This window comes from Lutra lutra, chromosome 17 (genome assembly GCF_902655055.1).
Source record: "Lutra lutra chromosome 17, mLutLut1.2, whole genome shotgun sequence".
Lineage (NCBI taxonomy): Eukaryota > Metazoa > Chordata > Mammalia > Carnivora > Mustelidae > Lutra > Lutra lutra.
The window spans coordinates 18,580,358-18,603,018 of NC_062294.1; the positions used below are offsets into that span (position 1 = coordinate 18,580,358).

General features: G+C 40.1%; 1 protein-coding gene across 2 annotated transcripts in view; it reads right to left on the bottom strand.

Annotated features, from left to right (window-relative positions):
- CBFB (core-binding factor subunit beta) overlaps positions 1-22,661 on the bottom strand; it is an 82,044-nt gene that overhangs the window by 21,386 nt on the left and 37,997 nt on the right. For both annotated transcript variants that reach the window (XM_047710253.1, XM_047710254.1), the window contains exon 5: positions 9,012-9,128. In XM_047710253.1, coding sequence (XP_047566209.1) covers positions 9,012-9,128 — 117 coding nt within the window. The remainder of the gene's footprint in view (positions 1-9,011; positions 9,129-22,661) is intronic.

The following is a 22,661-nucleotide window of genomic DNA, read 5'->3' on the forward strand; positions in this document are numbered from 1 at the left end:
GATCTAATTCCCTAAGGAAGTTATTAGCCACTAATGTATATTCTAGCAATGGTCACAGATTTTTATTTAATTACAAGAAAGAAGTATTATTATTAATAGTTGTAGTAAAATAAGCCAAGAGAGATTTGGTAGCTCTCTGGTTTCTAACTCCAGCTTCTGTCTGAGTCCTTTCTAGCAAGAGGTGAAATGTATGTGGAGTGAACAGTCTGTACTTTAATTTTATTTATTTACTTGTATACTTATTTAAAGATTTTATTTATTTGTTTGACAGAGAGATCACAACTAGGCAGAGAGGCAGGCAGAGGGAAGGGGGAAGGAGGCTCCCTGCTGAGCAGAGAGCCCGATGCAGGGTTCAATCCCAGGACCCCAGGATCATGACCTGAGCGGAAGGCAGAGGCTTAACTCACTGAGCCACCCAGGCACCCCTGCATTTTAATTTTAAAGATGATTGGCAATGACCAGTGTTATTCTTTCTTTTTTTTTTTTAAAAAAGGTTTTATTTATTTATCTGACAGACAGAAATCACAAGCAGGCAGAGGCAGGCAGAGAGAGGAGGAAGCAGGCTCCCCGCCGAGCAGAGAGCCCAATGCCAGGCTTGATCCCAGGACCCCAGGATCATAACCTGAGCCGAAGGCAGAGGCCTTAACCCACTGAGCCACCCAGGTGCCCTGGCCAGTGTTATTCTTAACTAACACCTACCCCCTTCAAGGGCATCATACAGGGAAACTCCTGATAAAATGACATACTCACCCATAAAGTCTGCTCAAAATGGCTAGGGACAACTCATTCTATCTGATCTCTGATGGCAGTGGGAGCAGCTGTTGACACTCTCGTCCCCATTAGCTACTTGTTACACTATGGTCTTAACCAAGATCTGTCCAAAGGAGTCAGGTGGAGTCATCATAAAAGGTGGGTGTAGTGAAACCCACATGGCAAATAAAGACTTTGCAGTCCTGTCACACAGCATACACAGAATATTCTCAACATTCTTGCTACAGGGATTTTGTCTTCATTGTATTGCCTAAATCTCTAACTATATTCATTTTACAGTTTAGTAATATCTTTCTGCAGCAGTGAATTTAAAAACTGGAAGTACAGGTTTAATGAAAAATTAAGAATCAAATTCATTTCCAAGAAAGCTAATGATGGAACACGTAATTTGCATAAAATAACGACATTTACTATTCTCTGTGAAGACCAGAATGGTATCACTGATCACATGAAAACCAAAAGAAATAAAACTGCTGAAGAAGCATCAACATATACTTCAAAGGCGACAATTTAACATGAGCAGCTGCAACCGGTACATTTAACATCACTCTGCAAAACACAACTTCATTTAAATCAAGTGATTTAATTCACTGACAAATGACAAATGATTCAAATCACATTATTATGCACATACAAAAAGCAAAGCTGTTTATGTGCTGATTTAATTAACAAAAACCTTGCCAACAGCAAAAAGACATCAGTTTTACATCAGTGTCATCAGGTATGTTAAATAGGAAGTCTGTTAATTCAAATAATGATTCCATTTTTCTAACTTGATCATAGAAACAAAATTAAATTTTGGTGTGTGTATGTATATATGTATGTATTTATATTTATTTGAGAAAGAGATCACAAGTAGACAGAGAGGCAGGCAGAAAGAGAGACGGGGAAGCAGGCTCCCTGCCAAGCAGAGATCCCAATGCGGGGCTCAGATCCCAGGACCCTGAGATCATGACCTGAGCTGAAGGCAGAAGCTTAAGCCACTGAGCCACCCAGGCGCCACCCCCCCATTAAGCTTTGTAAAGTTCATTACATTAAAGGTGTAATATCTTTTTTTTTTTTTTAGGGTTTTATTTTTAAGTACTCTCTACACCAAACATGGGGTCTGAACTCACAATCCCAAACTCACCAGTTGGTACTACACTGACTGAGCCAGCCAGGCCCCTGGAACATCTTTTTTTCTGACTGCCAAAGCAAATTAATTTAAAAAGTACAACAAGGAAGATAAAATTATTCGCTCTTATATTGATAATATAATTGCTGGTGGAGCACACACTGTATAAAGAGTAACATTCCCAGGACGCCTGGGTGGCTCAGTTGGTTAAGCGGCTGCCTTCGGCTCAGGTCATGATCCCGGCGTCCTGGGATCGAGTCCCACATCAGGCTCCTTGCTCGTCGGGGAACCTGCTTCTCCCTCTGCCTCTGCCTGACATTCTGTCTGCCTGTGCTCGCTCTTGCTCTCTGACAAATAAATAAATAAAATCTTTAAAAAAAAAAAAAGTACAAGGAAGATAAAATTATTCGCTCTTATACTGATAATACAATTGCTGGTGGAGCACACACTGTATAAAGAGTAACATTCCCAGGATGCCTGGGTGGCTCAGTTTACTGTCTATTTTTTTTTTTTTTTAAGATTTTATTTATTTATTTGACCGAGAGAGACCACAAATAGGCAGAGAGGGAGGCAGAGAAAGAGAGAAGCAGGCTCCAATGCAGGATTCAATCCCAGGACCCTGGGATCATGACCTGAGCTGAAGGCAGAGGCTTAACCCATTGAGCCACCCAGGCGCTCCAGTGTCCGACTCTCTATTTCAGCTCAGGTCATGATCTCAGGGTTGTGAGATCCAGCCCTAAGTCCAGTCCTGAGCTGGGCATGGAGCCTGCTTACAATTTCTCTCCCTCTGCCCTTCTCCTCTCTCTTAAAAAAAAAAAAAAGTAACATTCTCAGTGAATTTTTAAAAACAAACAGAGGGGCTCCTGGGTAGCTCAGTCAGTTGAGTCTCTGGCTCTTGGTTTTGGCTCAAGGTCATGATCTCCCAGTCGTGGGATCTGAATTGAGCCCATCTTGGGCTCTGCACTCAGCAAGGAGTCTGTTTGGGATTCTCTTTCTCTCCCTCTGCCCCTTTCCCCATCCTCATGCACATGGGCAATCTCTCTCTCAAATGAATGAATGAATGAATGAATGAATGAATAAATAAATAAATATCTTTTAAAAACTATGAAATAGAAATTTACTAGGAAGATGTAGCATATGTAATTCATAACTATATCCAAAGAAGATAGTCTGCCAATCATTTAGAAGTAATAGTTGCATAAATTAGAAATTTGTGTATCTACAAAGTAACAGAACTGTAGAATGTGATAAAGCTGATGTTGAATATAAAAAACTCATCAGAACAGTAAACCCACATCTTGAATTTTAGAAAATTTGAGCCTTCTTTGAGCAATGACTCTGAAATCAACACAGGTCCTTCACTGGCACTGACCTTTTTATGGTAAATGAGTATTCAGTTATACCTTGTTCAAAATTTGCTGGAAATCTCTGATGAAAGTATCCAATGGTGAAGTGTCAAAAATTTGATTTTTAAGCTTTTAGAGAGTTACAATTATTGAAAACCAAGAGCATAAAGACAACCCTGAATTTTATTCCTACAAATTACAGAAAATAAATTGAATGATGAAAATATAATCAGTAAACATGATTTAATTATTTCTACAATTATACTCAGAATTATATTCATTTGTGGTAAACTTTTAAAACATTTTATTATTGTCATACATTATATATACAAAAGACTATACTTATATTAAGGCTTTCCTGTCCAATATGGTAGCAACTAGCCACATGTGACTACTGCACACTTGAAATGTAGCTAATCTGTGGGCACCTGCGTGGCTCAGTTGGTTGAGCATCCTACTCTTGGTTTCGGCTCAGGTCATGATTTAGGGTCATGAGATCAAGCCCCACATTGGCATCTTCACTCAGCAGAGAGTCTGCTTGAGGATTCTCTCCCTCTGACCCTCCTCCCCTGTTTGCACTCTCTCTCTTTCTCAAATAAATAAATCTTAAAAAAAAAAAAAGGAACATAGCTAGCCTGAGTGTGTACATGGAAAATACACACTGGATTTCAAGTACTTGTTACAAAGAAAAAATGTGAAACATCTCAGTAAATTTTTATATTAATTTTATGTTCAAGTATGATATTTTAGATATACTGGATTAAACAAAATATAATATAAAAATTAAATACAATTGCTTCTTATTTTTTTAATGTGGCTTCTAGAAAAACTTCAATTATATTATGTGGTTCACATCTGAATTCTACTGGGCAGCACTGTCCTAAATTACAGTTTGATGAATTTCCACAAACTGAACTTTCCATGTAACTAGAATCCATAGGAAGAAACAGAATAGTAATAGCATCTCACAAGTCTCCTTCTGCTCCATTCCACTACGTAGCCTCCTCTCTCTGGGATAAGCCATTATCCTTATTTCTAAAAACTTATTAGTTTTGCCCATTTCTGTACTTTCAGATGAATAGATTCATGCAGCATGTGCTTTTTGGATATACTCAAAATATTTGTGAAATCCATCCATATTGGTGTGCTAGTTGTAGTTTTTCATTATCATTGCATTTCTTTGTGAATGAGCAGTTTATTCATTCTACTGTTAAATGGCACTTGAGCAGTTTGCAATTTCTATTACTAGTGCTGCTACAAGTCCAGTACATATCTCTTAATGAATTTTGTATTCAATCCCTTTGCACACCATGACTTAGACTACAACGACTGGATCACAGGTATATGTAATTTGCAGTTTTAGTATGTATTGCCAGTTTTCCAATTGTTACGTCAATTTGACATAACCAACACACCACCTATTGTTCCATATCCTTGCCAACACTAGTCAGAAGTACTCTGAAAAAAGGCAAAAAGACAATACTGGTGAAAATACTTCAGCTGAAATACTCACAAACTTTAATTAAAATGGAATTGTGACCATATTGTTTATCTCTTAGCTTACCAGGTACCAGATACCTCAGTATCTATTAAAGAATACTGTCCTCATACAGCGACAGAGAAAACAAACAAGCTCTCTTGTGTATCTCTTCTTATCAGGACACTAATCCTATCATATCCGGGCCCCACTCTTATGACCCTCATTTAACCTTAGTTACCCCCCATAAAGGTCCTATCTTCAAATACAGTCACATTGGGGGGTTGAGGCTTTAACATATGAATTTTGGGGGAACACAAATATTCAGCCCATATCAGATGTAAGCAGTGGGGTTAGGATTCATAATTGTATGACAATGAAGCCCCCATTCCTAACTTGTACATATCTGACAGATGATTTTGGGATAGGGAAGGTTATACAGAAGTGCTCACTGCTGATTCAATGTTTGGAGTCTCCTGCTTTAAAATTTTTACATTGTGTAAGACCTGTTATTCTATTAGTTTATAATAACAACAGATGGTACTAACTTTGTAATGACAAAGCTCAGTTTATAGACTGGGGAAACAAGACTTGGAAAATTCTAAGTATGGAAGATACGGTGGATTAAGCTTAAAACTTTATCATTTTCACAAAATACTTCAGTTTTAGAAATCAATTAAGTCTGAAATTTTACTTTATATAAATGTAATCTGCCATATCACTTCTTACAGAAACAGCCTTCTAAATTGAGGATTATTTACTATTTTTCTTAAAGAGTTGGTAACTCCTTATCTCTGTAGAAGTCAAGATAGCAGGGATTCTTCCTTCCTTTCTTCGGCTCAGGTCATGATCTCAGGGTCCTGGGATCAAGCCCCACATCGGGCTCTTAGCCCCACATCGGGCTCTCTGCTCAGCAGGGAGCCTGCTTCCTCTTCTCTCTCTGCCTGCCTCTCTGCCTACTTGTGATCTCTGTCAAATAAATAAATAAAATCTTAAAAAAAAAAAAAAGATTTGACAGGGAGAGACACAGTGAGAGAGGGAACAGAAGCAGGACGAGTGGGAGAGGGAGAAGCCAGGCTTCCTGCCGAGCAGGGAGCCTGATGCAGGGCTTGACCCCAGGATCCTGGGATCAAGACCTGAACCGAAGGCAGATGCTTTACCTCTGAGCCACCCAGGTGCCCCAGCAGGGATTCTTTCTTAAGAATTTTAATTCTGTTCCGTATTTATTTATTTATTACTTATTTTTAAAGTAATCTCTATACCTAACATGGGGCTTGAACTCACAACCCCAAGATCAAGAGTCACATGTTCTACCAACTGAGCCAGCCAGGCACCCAAGAATTTTAATTTTGAATTTTAATTTTTTACTAGGAAGGTTCTGGGTTCTGATCCTCAGTAAGAAAATTCTCACATTTCTATATATGGAGAGCATAGGAGAAGACAACAGAAAGAAACAACAAAAAGAGAACTCCTTTTATTCTTGTCATTATTTTAACTTCTTTAAAAGAATTAATATAAAACAATCCAAAGAAATCAACATCTACTAATAATCGGATATTTTTACATGTTCTTTTAGCATTTTGAATGTCACTGTCATCCCACTACCTTCTGGCTTGCACAATTTCAAAAGACAAGTTAGTTGTTAATCTTATGGCTCCCTTTCATGTGTTGAGTCCTTTTTAATTCTGCTTTTAAGATTCTTTTTCAGAATTTGACTGTGATGCATCTAGGTGTGGATTTCTTCGTTTTTATACAACTTGAAGTTCACTGAACTTCTTGGATATGGAAATGAATATTTTTTGGGGGGCCTGGGTGGCTCAGTGGGTTAAAGCCTCTGCCTTCGGCTCAGGTCATGATCTCAGGGTCCTGGGATCGAGCCCCGAATCGGGCTCTCTGCTCATCGGGGAGCCTGCTTCCCCCCCTCTCTCTGCCTGCCTCTCTGCCTACTTGTGATCTCTCTCTGTCAAATAAATAAAATCTTTAAAAAAAAAAATGAAATGAATATTTTACAATTTGGACATTTTCACCAATTATTATTTCTTTCTCTCTCTTTCTTTTTAAAAGATTATTTATTTATTTATTTGTCAGAGAGAGAGAGCAGAAGCACAGAGAGCTGCAAGCAGAACAGGCAGAGCGAGAAGCAGACTCCCTGCTGAGCAAGGAGCCCAATGTGGGACTCGATCCCAGGACCCTGGGATCATGACCTGAGCTGAAGGCAGATGCTTAACCAAATGAGCCACCCAGGTATCCCACACCAGTTATTATTTCTTAAACTGCCTCCTCCTCCTTCTGGAACTTACATCACATATACGTATTGGTAGGCACGCTGCTGTTCCATAGTATATTAGACTCTGCTTTTCTTTTTGTTCTTCCGACTGGATAATTTCCATTAATCTATGTTCAAATTCACTACTTCTTTCTTCTGCCAGCTCAAATCTGCTGTTGAGTCATCTCCCTATTGATATTCTCCATTTGGTAAGTCATTGCCATCATAATTCTCCTTTAATTATTTAAAGGAAGAATTTTCCTATAATTCTTTGAACTGATAAATAATTGCTTTTAGGGCTTTGTCACTAAGAACAAACAAATGGGGTCCCCCAAAGGTAGCTTTTTTTTTTTTTTTAAGTTTATTTATTTATCTGGCAGAGAGAGCATAAGCAGGGGGAGCAGCAGGCACAGGGAGAGGGAGAAGCAGACTCCCTGCTGAGCAGAAAGCCCAGCGTAGAGCTCAAAGGACACTAGGATCATGACCTGAGCTGAAGGCAGCCACTTAACCAACTGAGCCACCCAGGTCCCCTGAAAATGGAACATTTTAGATAATATGCTATAGCAATTCTGAGTTCTGACTCCTGACTCTACTGTGTTGTTGCTATTTTTATGTGTTTAGTGAGTTACCTGGACTTTTTTTTTTTTTTTTAACCTGGACTAATTCTGTAGAATTTGTATCCCCAGTAATGTTTAGCCTCTGGTGTCACTGCTTAGTTTTGTTTTGTTTTGTTTTCTTCTTAGGCCTAACTTCCTAGGGGGTTGCCCTGGGTTATCCTAACTTAATGATCAGGCAATGACTGTTCAGGGGTTTTGCTTAAACACCTTGAGCCAACAGGCTTCTGTCTTTTGTCACTGGATCTGTGTGCAGCTTCAATACTTCCAAAGTGCAGGGAGTTCATCACTCTACGTACCCTATGTACACTAGTAGCTTGCAAAGGCCCACTTTGTTCTCTCCTGAATGGGTGCTGCCTCACACATGCACATAGTCTTCTGAACCACGAGAAATATGTGTGATTTTATTAGGGCCCACTTTAGTGGCCCGTTTCCCTAGATCTCTCTGATAAATTTCTGGCTAGTCTGCCATTTGGTTGCTTCCCACAACATCTGCCTTCTTAGAAGGTTTGCCATAAACCTCTATTGTTTTTGATACCATCCCTGGGTATGGATTTTTTCCAAACGCTGCTCTAAATAAAGTCAGCTCCTTCTGATAGGACGGCAGAGCTGCCAGTCTTCATGGCTTGCCCTGCCTGCCTTGCCTGAGAAACCACAGAGATGAGGGAAGGGATGGAAGCGCTCACTACTAAAACACCACAGACTGGGGCGCCTGGGTGGCTCAGTGGGTTAAAGCCTCTGCCTTCAGCTCAGGTCATGATCCCAGGGTCCTGGGATCGAGCCCCACATCAGGCTCTCTGCTCCACGGGGAGCCTGCTTCTCCCCGCACCCACCTGCCTCTCTGCCTACTTGTGATCTCTGTCAAATAAATAAATAAAATCTTAAAAAGTAAATTAATTAAAAATAAAATATCATCGACTATCAGGTCCTTACTGAAATTCAATAGCTTTGTTTGAATAAATGCCTCTCAATGTATGGCCTTTGGTTAATTTCCAGAGACCTTAATTTTTTTTTTTCCTTAAATAATTTTGTCCACTTTAATCATTGCTTTTGGGGGAGATGATTTGCCAAACTCCTCCCCCTGAGCCACTCCAGAAATTCTGTATTTCGTTTTGAATTGTTTTTTCCCAGAACAAATATTAGAGGTCAAGAACAAATATTAAACAGAACCATGTACTGGACTTGGAAGTGCCCCACTGAGCAGATAGGAATAATCCAATGAAATTTAGAACCACTGAAGGAAAAACTTCCCCAAACCTGAACCAAAATGGGTCTCAACATTTATCTTTAGAATTCTTCAATACTACTTGAACATGACTTGTTATACTTACTGTTAAAGATGGGGTAAAACAGATACACAGATGAAGGCAAGATTAGTGGTACAGAAAGGGACTGTGCTCAGTGGAGCCTGACGTCACCCTACCTGGGCTCGCTCCTCATCAAACTCCAAGCAGCCCATACCATCCAGTCTCTGGAGGTCAATCCAGCCTTTCCAGATAACACAGACTCCATTCAGAATCATGGGAGCCTTCAAATACACCTAAGACACAGAAAAAAAGGACAAAAACCAATGATAAGCCAACACACACATAAGAAATGAAGTATAAGCTTACTAAGGAAACCTGTGGGTTTTTTAGGGGGAAAAATGAATACAATTATAAAGTTAAGAATTGTAGGGGCATGTGGGTGGCTCAGTCAGTTGAGCATCCAACTCTTGGTTCTGGCTCAGATCATGATTTCAGAGTTGTGGGACTGAGCAGTACGTCAGGCTCCAGGCTCAGAAGAGAATCTGCTTGGGATTCTCTTTCTCCCCCTCTGCCCCTCCCTCTCACTTGCTCATGCTCTCGTTCTCTAAAATGAATAAATCTTTTTAAAAAAGGACTTTATTTCTTATCACAATTCTTTCAAATTGTTTTCTAAGATTTTATTTATTTCTTTATTTGAGAGAGTGAGAGAGAGACAGAGAGAGCATAAGCTGGGGGAAGGCAGAGGGACAAGCAGAGTCCCCAGTGGGCAGGGAGCCTGCCATGGGACTTAATCCCAGGACCCTAAGATCATGACCTGAGCTGAAGGTAGATGCTTAACCAACTGAGCCATCCAGATGCCCCTCAAATTAGCTTAAAAAAAAAAAAAAAAAAAAAAAAAAAAGTTATGCAGATTTTGTAAAAAGTGTAGTAAAATGATACTTGAAGTAGGTTCTTCCAGCTGAAGCTAGGACAATCAGGTACTTTGCCTTGATTTTTTAACCTTGGGTAAAAAGCTATAAAGATGGAAAACTGGGGGCGCCTGGGTTGCTCAGTGGGTTAAGCTGCCTGCCTTCAGCTCAGGTCGTGATCTCAGGGTCCTGGGATCAAGTCCCGCATCCGGCTCACTGCTCAGCAGGGAGCCTGCTTCCTTCCTTTTCTCTACCTGCCTCTCTGTCTACTTGTGATCTCTCTATGTCAAATAAATAAATAAAATCTTAAAAAAAAAAAAAAGATAGAAAACTGGAATTCACCAGCCCCTAAAGAAAGCACACACAGTTTCCCTCTACTTTGGATCCCCACTTTGGATCAGGGTCAGGTTCCTCATAGTTCCCTTCAGTTTTATAAGCTCCATCATAGCTTCCCATGAAGTAATGCTGCTTTCTTCTTTTTTTTTTTTTACTTCAGTTGGCCAGAGTTGATTTCTACTGCTTTTAACCAAAGAAATATAAGTGATACAACATTTGTCAAATAAATATAAATAATTCTAAAGCAAAAGTCACTTTAGGTATAATTCCTAATTTCAGACCAGTTTCATTTTCAATCACCAAATTCCCATAGTGCCTGAAAATATAACTGTTCTCAAGAGCCATTAAGGATCCATCAAGGAAGGAAAGGTGCAAATGCTATCACAGGATGAAAGTTTTATGATACAGTAAGAAATATAAGAAATTTATTACAATTTCTACAGTCCCCACTTTCCTAATACTACACTATCCTAATAGTAACTTTAGAAAAAAAGGTCTTCTCGACCTCATTTAACATGGACTTCAGGATAAAAACCAGCACAGATTCTTATCATTTAATGCCTTAATAAGATTTTTTAAATGCAGAGAAAGCAGGACTTCCATGATTTTTCAAAACTCCAGGTTATCAACTGTATCTTTATGAATAAAGTTCTTCATTTGTCTGTATCAAATATATTTTATTTCGATAATCCAAGAGCTTCTGTGAGCTAAAATTAGCATTATTTATTACTGTAATTATATAAAATTGGTTAAGACAGTCTTCACTCTTAGGAAAAGCTGGAAGCATCACCTTTTTCTTTATTCGATTCAGCAGTTTGTTCAACAATATTGGGGCATTCTTGTTTTTCGAGAGGTTTAATAAGAATAACTATCAATAATTGTAAATATGCTCAAAAACGACAACTGAGACACCTGTAAAATAAAACCTACAAGATTTATGCCATCTTAATACACATTTTTATCATTCCCCTCTACTACTAAACACAGCTTTTTTTCTTGGTTAAAGGCTCCAGGCTGAACTAATTTCTATTTATAATGGGAAAAAAGCCCAAAACATAAGGTTCCATTTCTCCTCCCATTTGGACCAAGGGAAACAGTCTACAGTTACAGCTGAAACCGTTTAACCACACATTTCCTTTTGTTCTGATAAGTACTCATTCTCTTCCACATTGTGAATTTAAAACTCCACTAATATGTACCTCATCAAACAAGTGACTAAGACGATCTCATTTTCAACACCTCACAAAACCTAAAAACAATATCCCTCCTCACCATCTATCAATATAAGTCCACTTAACACATCTTGTAATCAAGATCTCCACCTACTCTTTCTAGCAGGGGTAGGGTGCCATACAGTGAGGGTGTAACATTTCACCTACCAAGTACTTCATTAGTTTAAATTCTCACACTAATCATGAAGAGAGTTCTTCTATTCTACCTTCAAGATCAGAGTCTACGTTCTTCATCAGGAATTTATATCTTTGAGGGTTAATGATTCCACAATCCAGTTTATTCATATTAATTCTATAGTCAAAAATATTTTCCTTATGAAATTACTGAATTTTTTTAAAGCCCATTTATTACTTCTTTATAAAAGTTCCTTCATGACAAAGAAAGCCAATAATCTGGGTTTGTTTTTTTTTTTTAGATTTTATTTATTTATTTGACAAAGAAAGAGAGAGGGAGGGAGAGAGAAAGTACACAAGCAGGGGGAGTGGCAGGCAGAGGGAGAGGAAGAAGCAGGATCCCTACCAAGCAGGGAGCCCAATGTGGGGCTCAGTCTCGGGACCCTGGGATCATGACCTGAGCCAAAGGCAGATGCTTAACTGACTGAGGCACCCAGGCACCACAACCATTTATCTGTTTTGGTAAATTCCTAAATGGATTCAGAAAGTGATTACAATTCTTAGTCAAGGCTTATGCCTGGAATCATATGTAAAATAATATTTAGATGATCCTGGTGGTTTATTTAGATGTTCACCTTCAAATAAATAGTTTTATATGTAGATCTTCAAATGTTTGGGGCTTTCATACATTCATGAATACCTAACCTCAAAGTATGAAGAAAATAAAATCCTGTCTCATAACAGTTTGCCATTTTGTAATTTAAAAATGCCATTTAAACATTAAAGTACCTTCACTGAAAATAATGATGACTTATTTCTAACAGTGAAAAGAAAATATATTACTAGAACGTGACCTCAGGATTAAACCCATTGCCCTGGAATAATTAAACATTTTATACAAAATGTATTCCATAAAGTCTTTAAAGGTATTACACAGATTCAGCTAATCACACACAAAAACAACAAAATAGCCTACTTATCTTTCCAAAAGTAAAGTGTCCGAGAATGTGAGACTTCACACAAAGTGAAAAGTGAATACAGCACCACATTCTGTGTTTTCTTGGGGAAATAAGGTAATAGTATTACATACTTTTTAATCACATCAAGCTCTTATTATCACTAAGTGCTAGGTTCTATTCAGTCCAAATGATACATAATAGCACCTTATTCTCACATTCTGTAGCCCTAAGTACCTCATCACTGTGGCAGCAAAGCTTCAGCAAAAACACGTATGTAGGGGTGCCTGGGTGGTTCAGTGGGTTAAAGCCTCTGCCTTCGGCTCAGGTCATGATCCCAGGGTCCTGGGATCGAGCCCCAAATCAGGCTCTCTGCTCAGCAGGGGGCCTGCTTCCTTCGCTCTCTCTGCCTGCCTCTCTGCCTACTTGTGATCTCTGTCAAATAAATAAATAAAATCTTAAAAAAAAAAAAAAAAGAACACGTATGTACTGCCAACTGGGGCATTATCTATATACTGGGATACGATTCAGATATAAAAAGTAATAAATCGGGGACACCTGGGTGGCTCAGTTGGTTAGGCAGCTGCCTTTGGCTCGGGTCACAATCCCAGCGTCCTGGGATCGAGTCCCACATCGGGCTCCTTGCTCGGCGGGGAGCCTGCTTCTCCCTCTGCCTCTGCCTGCCTCTCTGTCTGCCTGTGCTCGCTCACTCTCTCTCCCTCTGTCTCTGACAAATAAATAAATAAAATCTTAAAAAAAAAAAAAGTAATAAATCGGGGCGCCTGGGTGGCTCAGTGGGTTAAGCCTCTGCCTTCGGCTCAGGTCATGATCCCAGGGTCCTGGGATCGAGCCCCGCATCGGGCTCTCTGCTCAGCGGGGAGCCTGCTTCCCCCTCTCTCTCTCTCTGCCTGCCTCTCTGCCTACTTGTGATCTCTGTCAAATAAATAAATAAAATCTTTAAAAAATAAATAAATAAATAAAAATAAAAAGTAATAAACAGAAGCGCCTGGGTGGCTCAGGCGTTGGGCATCTGCCTTTAGCTCAGGTCGTGATCCCAGGGTCCCGGAATCAAGCCCCACATCGGACTCCCTGCTTGGCAGGAAGCCTGCTTCTCTCTCTCCCACTCCCCCTGCTTGTGTTCCCTCTCTCAGTGTGTCTTTCTCTGTCAAATAAATGAATAAAAATCTTAAAAAAGGAAAAAGGAATAAATACTGATACATGGTACATGGATGAATCTTGAAAACATCATGTTAACTGAAAAGAAACGAGGAAAAGGCCACATATTACAGGATTCCATTTATTTGAAATGTCCAGAACAGGCAAATACAGAGAGAAAAAGAAGGGAGAGTAGTGACTGCCAAGGCCTGGGGGCAAGGGGGCAACGAGTGACTGCTAATGGTACAGGATTTCTTTTGGGGGTGATGAAAATGTTTTGGAATTCAGGAGTGGTAATGGTTGCACAACCCTGTGAATATGCTAAAAATCCTGGAATTGTACACTCTAAAAACATGAATTTTATGGCATATGAATTTCACCTCAATAAAGTTATTATAGGTGATAGGTGTTACACAGGTGATATCTATAAGATATAGAAATCAATTTTTGAGTAGGCAGTTGCATATAGGATTCTAGCACTCTGAGAAGATATGGACTGATGATGCAAATCTGGCAGCCACCAATAATACAGTGGTATTTAAATCCAAGAGAGAGGAAGAGATTCCTCCCAAGCAGTAAGTAGAAGGAGAAAGGAAGAAGGCCCAGGAAGAACTGTGAGGAAATCCAACCTTTATATGCTGGGTAGAAGAAAAGAACCCAGCAAAGCCAGCCAGCTATGAATTATCAGTGAGTAGAGAGAAAAACATTAAGGAACCTAGTGGCTAAAGGTTAAGTTATAGGCCCCCAAGTAAAAATTTCCCCTTGCACTGGATTCATCAGATAGCTAAGTATTGTGTTACAGGATCTTACGTCACTCTTAACTTTTAGCAATGCTTTTATTTAAGGTAAGAGCTAACTGGAGTTCAAAGAACCTACGGGACTTTGGGTTTATGGCTAAGTTCCAAAAAGACTAGAAACATCTTGAAATTCTATGTAAAAATGTATGGGTTTGAGCGCATGTGCATTTTTCTATAGAAGTTCACCACTTTCATCAGATTCTCAAAAGGGGGTACAAAGCAAAAACGATTCAATCGTGACAATAAAAACTTCATTCTTCCTCTTCCCTCAGAGGCAGCAAGATCTTTGTAGCACAGAGCCTGTGAGATGATAAATTCCCTTCATTTAGTAAATGGGCCAAATTTCCTAAATAAGTAAAAATTTGTTAACCTGTGTTTTAAAATGTAAATGTCAGAGAAAGGGTATGAGAACCCAGCCTTCTCATTTACCAACGTGCACTAAAGAGTTCTATCTCTGAGAGTCTGGAGTCTACTTATTCCGAGAATATCTAAATTTGGAATAAGAAATGGCATCCTCAAGGGGCGCCTGGGTGGCTTAGTCAGTTAAGCCTCTGCCTTCAGCTCAAGTCATGACCTCAGGGTCCTGGGATAGAGCCCCATATCCGGCTCCCCCGCTCAGCAGGAAGCATACTTCTCCCTCTCCCACTCCCCCTGCTTGTGTTCCCTTTCTCTCTGTCAAATAAATTAATTAATTAAAATCTTAAAAAAAAAAAAGGGAAGTGGCACCCTCGATTGCCCTTTCTTCTACAATACGAACATATTTATAGAAGTTTAGTGTTTCTAGCACCTAGGTAGCTGTGCTGATAATAGAAATTGAGGCTACAATGGAACAGCAGAAAGAGCTACCTTTTCTAGGTGACTTTAAAGAAAATAATTTTAAGATAATTAAAATAGAAAAACAGATTTGCAAACAACATTCCCATGCACAGGAGTGCTAAGCCATAAAATCAATAGACAAAAATTAAGTATCAAAGCTCTTTTTTTTTTTTTTTTAAGATTTTATTTATTTATTTGTCAGGGACAGAGGGAGAGAGAGCAAGCGAGCACAGACAGACAGAGAGGCAGGCAGAGGCAGAGGGAGAAGCAGGTTCCCTGCCGAGCAAGGAGCCCGATGTGGGACTCAATCCCAGGACACTGGGATCATGACCTGAGCTGAAGGCAGCCGCTTAACCAACTGAGCCACCCAGGCGTCCCAGTATCAAAGCTCTTAACAAAAACCGAAACAGATACTTCACCCTCAAAAACCCATGTTGATTGGAAGGAATATTTCACTTCTCTGTAGTAAATTGCTAGAGCTTAAACACTTATGACTTGTACCTAGAAATTGAGTTATTAGAGAAAATAGTTGAGGGAATAACCAGCCTCTTAAGTCCTCAGTAAATATTTGAATAATGATTAATAGAAGAGGAGAAATAGAAGGGGAATTTAGAAATGGTTTCTTGTAGCTTCCCTCTAATCTCAATTTGAAAAGATCCACCTTATTTAACAAACGTTTACTACCTATCATTTTGTATAAGTTATTATCATCCAGGGCAGTGGGACTATACCAGGAATTTTAAAGAGGTGTACATCCTACCACCCAAAGACTCCCACATCAGTTAACAGTCTTTAATAAGGGCTGAATACACAAAAAGAGAACTATAAGAATTAAAATCAAATTCACCCCTTACATATAAGTAGGATTCATTTAACTTTGAAGGTAAATGGAATATATCAATGATAGTAAAATTTTAAGAAGTCTGAATCCATCAGCTTTCCAACATCCTTTTAAAGACTGTAGTTCAGGGGTGCCTGGGTGGCTCAGTGGGTTAAGCCTTCAACTCAGGTCATGATCTCAGGGTCCCGGATCGAGCCCTGCATCCGGCTCTCCGCTCAGCAAGGAGCCTGCTTCCCCCGCCCCACTCAACCTGCCTCTGTGCCTACTTGTGATCTCTCTCTGCCAAATAAATAAATAAAATCTTAAAAAAAAAAAGACTGCAGTTCTAATAAACTTGCATATAAATGACTGAAGATTATCTACCTGAAAAATCCGAGATACTCGGGGCACCTGGGTGGCTCAGTGGGTTAAGCCTCTGCCTTCGGCTCAGGTCATGATCTCAGGGTCCTGGGATGGAGCCCCGCATGGGGCTCTCTGCTCAGCGGGGAGCCTATTTCCCCACCCCCCACCCCCGCCTGCCTCTGCCTGCCTCTCTGCATACTTGTGATCTCTGTCTGTCAAACAAATAAATAAAATCTTTAAAAAAAAAAAAATCCGAAATACTCAACTGAAAAACTAAATGAAATAATGAATTCAGGGGCGCCTGGGTGGCTCAGTGGGTTAAGCCGCTGCCTTCGGCTCAGGTCATGATCCCAGGTCCTGGGTTCAGGCCCCGCATCGGGCTGTCTGCTCAGTGGGGAGCCTGCTTCCTCCTCTCTCTCTGCCTGCCTCTCTGCCTACTTGTGATTTCTCTCTGTCAAATAAAAAAAAAAAAAAAAAAAAAAAAGAAATAATGAATTCAGTCAAGTGACTTGTTATAAAAATATACAAAAACCAACAACTTTCTTCTATTACAATAGCAACTCTTTGGAAAGTAAGATGGGAAAAAAAGCTATTTTAAAATAGCAATAGAAGTATCAACTAAGAATGAATTTTGTTTTGGGGGTTTTTAAAAAAGATTTTATTTATTTAAAAAAAAAGATTTTATTTATTTATTTGACAGAGACAGCAAGAGAGGGAACACAAGCAGGGGGAGTGGGAGAGGGAGAAGCAGGCTTCCAGTCAAGCAGGGAGCCCCACACAGGGCTTGATCCCAGGACCCTGGGATCATGACCTGAGCCGAAGGCAGACACCTAATGACTGAGCCACCCAGGCGCCCCTACAAGTCCTTAATAAATGAAAAAGACAACATTTCAAATCAATGGTAAAAGAATATTTAGCCAGTGGAAATGAGAAAACTGGCTAAACATTTGGAAAAAAATGAATTAAGGGGTGCCTGGGTGGCTTAGTCAGTTAAATGTCATGATCCTGGGATCCTAGGATTGAGCCCATGTTGGGCTCTCTGCTCAGCAGGGAGTCTCCTCCTTCTGCCCTCACTTTTGTGTGTTTTCTCTCTCTCTCAAAGAAATAAAATCTTAAAAAAAAAAATTTAAAACAGGGGTGCCTGGGTAGCTCAGTGGGTTAAAGCCTCTGCCTTCGGTTCAGGTCATGATCCCAGCATCCTGGGATCAAGCCCCACATCAGGCTCTCTGCTCAGTGGGGAGCCTGCTTCCCCCTCTCTCTCTGCCTGCCTCTCTGCCTACTTGTGATCTCTGTCTGTGAAATAAATAAATAAAATCTTTTAAAAAAAAATTTAAAACAAACAAAAAAAATGAGTTTTAAACCAGATAAAGGGGCACCTGGGTGGCTCAGTTGTTGGGTGTCTGCCTTTGACTGGGGTCATGATCTCAGCATCCGGGGACTGAGCCCCATATAAGGCTCCCTGATTGGAGGGGAGCCTGCTTCTCCTTCTCCATCTCCCCTCTGCTTGTTTTCCCTCTCTCACTATCTCTATCATAAATAAAATCTTAAAAATAAAGCAAGATAAATAAAATGGTCAAAAATGTTCATAACAATCTAATCTATTAAATTAAAACAAGATAACTACATCTAAACAAATACAAAATTTTTTTAAAAAAATGTCTACGAGGCAAGAAACCAAGGTTCTACTACTTTGTCAGGGAGAGTTTAAACTGGTTAACAATTCTGGGAAGGCATTTTTTTTTTTTTAAGCAGTATCTGAATTTTCCTTTGACTCAACAATGTCATGCCTATGAATATATCCTAAAATTTAATCACAAATGTAAGCAAAGTACAAGGATGCTCACTCATAAGGGTTGTTTTTTTTTAATACAATTTTTTTTTTAAAGATCTTATTTACTTGACAGAAAGAAACACAGTGAGAGAGGGAACATAAGCAGGGGGAGTGGGAGAGGAGGAAGCAGGCTTCCCGCTGAGCAGGAAGCCCAATGCAGGGCTTGATCCCAGGACCCTGGGATCATGACCTGAGCCAAAGGCAGATGCTTAACAACTGAGCCACTCAGGTGCCCCAAGGGTTTTTCTTTTAATTATGGCAAAAGGTTAGAGATAACTTAGCTGTCCAACATTTTACTGTGTTCAATGTTAACGAATCAATAATAAATATTAAACAAGTTGTCCTTAAACAGAAACACACATGAAACAAGATTAGATATTGGGTGACTGAGGAATATGTTGTGACCAGGGGCTTGCAGGATCCTAACTCTGTGACATCTCTGGTAGAAACTGTTCAATACTAATTCAGTGTCTGCACCCACTTTATAGAAGATAACTACCATAAATAATGAGAATCAACTATAATTATTTTCTTTTTAAAATTAATTAATGTATTTGTTTTTAAAGATTTTATTTATTTGACAGAGAGAGACACAGCGAGAGAGGGAACACAAGCAGGAGGAGTGGGAGAGGGAGAAGCAGGCCTCCCGCCAAGCAGGGAGCCCAGCGCAGGGCTTGATCCCAGGACCCTAGGTTCATGACCCGAGCTAAAAGCAGACACTCAACAACTGAGCCTTCTAGGCACCCCATAATGTATTTATTTTTTAAATTAGCTCTATGCCCAATGTGGGGCTTGAACTCACAACCCCGAGATCAAGAGTCACATGCTCTACTGAGCCAACTGTAATTATTTTTTAAAATAAAGGAATATTATCACTATTCTTAGCCCCAAGACAGTACAGGAAGAGTGAAAAAATGTGCTTTGGAATCAGATTAAACCTGTGTTTAAATACTGCTCCATCAACGTGTCTGATACAAATTATTTAAATTTGATAATAAGCCTCCAATTCCTTACATATAAACCCTCCTGCATATGGTCAAATGATTTTTGACAAGGGTGTGAAGACCATTCAATGGAGAAAGAACAGTCTTTTCAACAAACAGTGCTGGGAAAATGGATATCCACATGCAAAAGAACGAAACGGGACCCTTACCTAACACTACATATGAAAATTAAGTCAAAATGGATTAAAAACCCAAATGTAAGACCTGGAATTATAAAACTTAAAAAAAAATTTTTTTTAAAGATTTTATTTATTGGGGTGCCTGGGTGGCTCAGTGGGTTGAGCCGCTGCCTTCGGCTCAGATCGTGATCCCAGGTCCTGGGTTCAAGCCCCACATCGGGCTTTCTGCTCAGCGGGGAGCCTGCTTCCTCCTCTCTCTCTCTGCCTGCCTCTCTGCCTACTTGTGATCTCTGTCAAATAAATAAATAAAATCTTTTTTTTTTTTTAAGATTTTATTTATTTATTTGACAGAGATCACAAGTAGGCAGAGAGGCAGGCAGAGAGAGAGAGGAGGAAGCAGGCTCCCCGCTGAGCAGAGAGCACGATGCAGGGCTCAATCCTAGGACCCTGGGATCATGACCTGAGCTGAAGGCAGAGGCTTTAACCCACTGAGCCACCCAGGCGCCCCAAAACTTAAAACTTTTTAAAGGATTTTTATTTATTCATTTGACAGAGAGAGACACAGCAAGAGAGGGAACACAAGCAGGGGGAGTGGAAAAGGGAGAAGCAGGCTCCCTGCTGAGGAGGGAGCCCAATTCGGGCCCGATCCCAGGACCCTGGGATCATGACCTTAGCCGAAGGCAGACACCTAATGACTGAGCCACCCAGGCACCCCAAAACTTAATTTTTTTAATTTAAATGTTATTTTTTTACCTTTATTTTTATTTTTATTATTATTATTATTTTTAAAGATTTTATTTATTTATTTGAGAAAGAGACAATGAGAGAGAGCATGAGCAAGGAGAAGGTCAGAGGGAGAAGCAGACTCCCCATGGAGCTGGGAGCCCGATGCGGGACTCGATCCGGGAACTCCGGGATCATGACCTGAGCCGAAGGCACCTCGTCCAACCAACTGAGCCACCCAGGCGTCCCTTACCTTTATTTTTAAAAACAATTTTATTTTATTTGACAGAGATAAGAGAGAGAGAGCACAAGCGGGGGGGAAAGGCAGGCAGAGGGAGAGAGAGAACCAGGTTCCCCACTGAGCAGGGAGCCCGATATGGGGCTCAATCCCAGAACTCTGGGCTTATGACCTGAACCAAAGGCAGACGCTTAACCAACTGAGCCACCCAGGCAACCCCTTTTTTACTTATTTTGACATTATAAACCTTTTAGAAGCAAGCACAGGACAAAAGCTTCGCAACACTGGGTCTGACATGATTTCTTGGAGATGACCCCAAAAACACAGATAACAAGAATAAAAAATACACAAATAGGACTTTATGAACATTTAAAATTTTTCTGCCTTTTTTTTTTTAAAGATTTTATTTATATATTTGACAGAGAGAGAGAGATCACAAGTAGGCAGAGAAGCAGGCAGAGAGAGAGGGGGAAGCAGGCTCCCTGCCGAGCAGAGAGCCCGATGCGGGGCTCGATTCCAGGACCCTGGGATCATGACCTGAGCCGAAGGCAGAGGCTTAACCCACTGAGCCACCCAGGCACCCCCTTTTTTTCTTATTTTGACATCATAAAATTTTTAGAAGCAAGCACAGGACAAAAGCTTCACAACACTGGGTCTGACATGATTTTTTTTTTTTAATTTATTTTTTTTATTTATTCGGCAGACAGAGATCACAAGTAGGCAGAGAAGCAGGCAGAGACAGAGGAGGAAGCAGGCTCCCCACTGAGCAGAGAGCCCGATGCGGGGCTTGATCCCAGGACCCTGGGATCATGACCTGAGCCGAAGGCAGAGACTTTAACCCACTGAGCCACCCAGGCGACCCCTGACATGATTTCTTGGAGATGACCCCCAAAACACAGATAACGAGAATAAAAAATACACAAATAGGACTTTATGAACATTTAAAATTTTTCTGCTTCTAAAGACACTACTGACTGGGGCGCCTGGCTGGCTCAGGTGGTGGAGCATGTGACTGTTGATCTCGGATCGTGAGTTTGAGTCCCACATTGGGTGTAGGGATGACTTAAAAAAAAAATTAAATCTTTAAAAAAATAAAGATGCTGTCAGGAGAGTAAGAAAGCAACCCATTGAATGGAAGAAAATATTTGCAAATCATTTATCTGTTAAGGGATTCATATCCAAAATTAACATAGAGAACTCCTAAAGCTCAACAAAAAAACCAATTCAATTAATTCAATATAATTCAATTATATTTATTCCCTCACTTTATCATTTTATTCCTAAGCATGTATGTTTTCTCCTATGCATATATTTCTTTTTTTTAAGATTCTATTTATTCATTTGACAGAGATCACAAGCAGGCAGAGAGGCAGGCAGAGAGAGAGAGGAAGGGAAACAGCTCCCTGCTGAGCAGAGAGTCCAAAATGGGGCTGATCCCGGGACCCTGAGATCATGACCTGAGCCAAAGGCAGAGGCTTTAACCCACTGAGCCCCACAGGCATCCCCCTATGCATATATTTCTAAAACAATGCATTGTTTAGTTTTGAAGACTGAACATAAGAAGCAATGGAAGTGTCAGTAAAGGACTGTAAACGTCACTTTTAACATGAAAGCTCCTAGGAGATAAGCTGACCAGAGTCTCGGAGTCAAGTCTGGACTTTCAGATTCCCTGCAAATATGAAGGGCCCCTCTGGGGAAGTTTGTGAGTGGAGTCATGAGTAGGCCATAGAAAACCTAAAGCTCACACTGGTTTGGGGGCATGTGGCACAGTGTGAGCCAGTGTTCAAAGTTCGCTGGAGATCTGGAGAAATAATGGTTGGGATTGGGCTGCTCTGTATTTTCTGATTCTACTGTATGAGTCTATGGCCTTTTCACAGGAGTTTCTCCATAACTCTTTTCATTCTATAAAACTGAAACTCTAAACCCGTTCAACAACAGCTTCCCATTCCCCTTTCCACCCAGCCACTGGTGTCCACCAATCTACTCTCTGTGATTTGACTACTCTAAGTACCTCATCATATAAGTGAAATCATATAGTACTTGTCTTTTTATGACTGGCTTATTTCACTTTGTATAATGTTCTGAAGATTCATCCATCGTGTAGAATATTGTAGAATTTCCTTCCTCAAAAGGCTCAGTGATACTCCTTTGTATGTTATATACCACACTTTGCTTGTCCATTCATCTGTTGATGGACACTTAGACTGTTTCTATGTTTTATTTATTTTTTTTTATTTTTTTTTGTTTCTATGTTTTATTAGCTACTGTGAATAATGCCGCAATGAACATGGGTATACATATGTCTTTGAGATCCTTTCAGTTCTTTTGAGTGTGTACGCCAAAGTGGAATTGCTGGATCACATGGTAATTCTCTTTGTAATTTTTTGAGGAACTGCCACACTGTTTGCCACAGC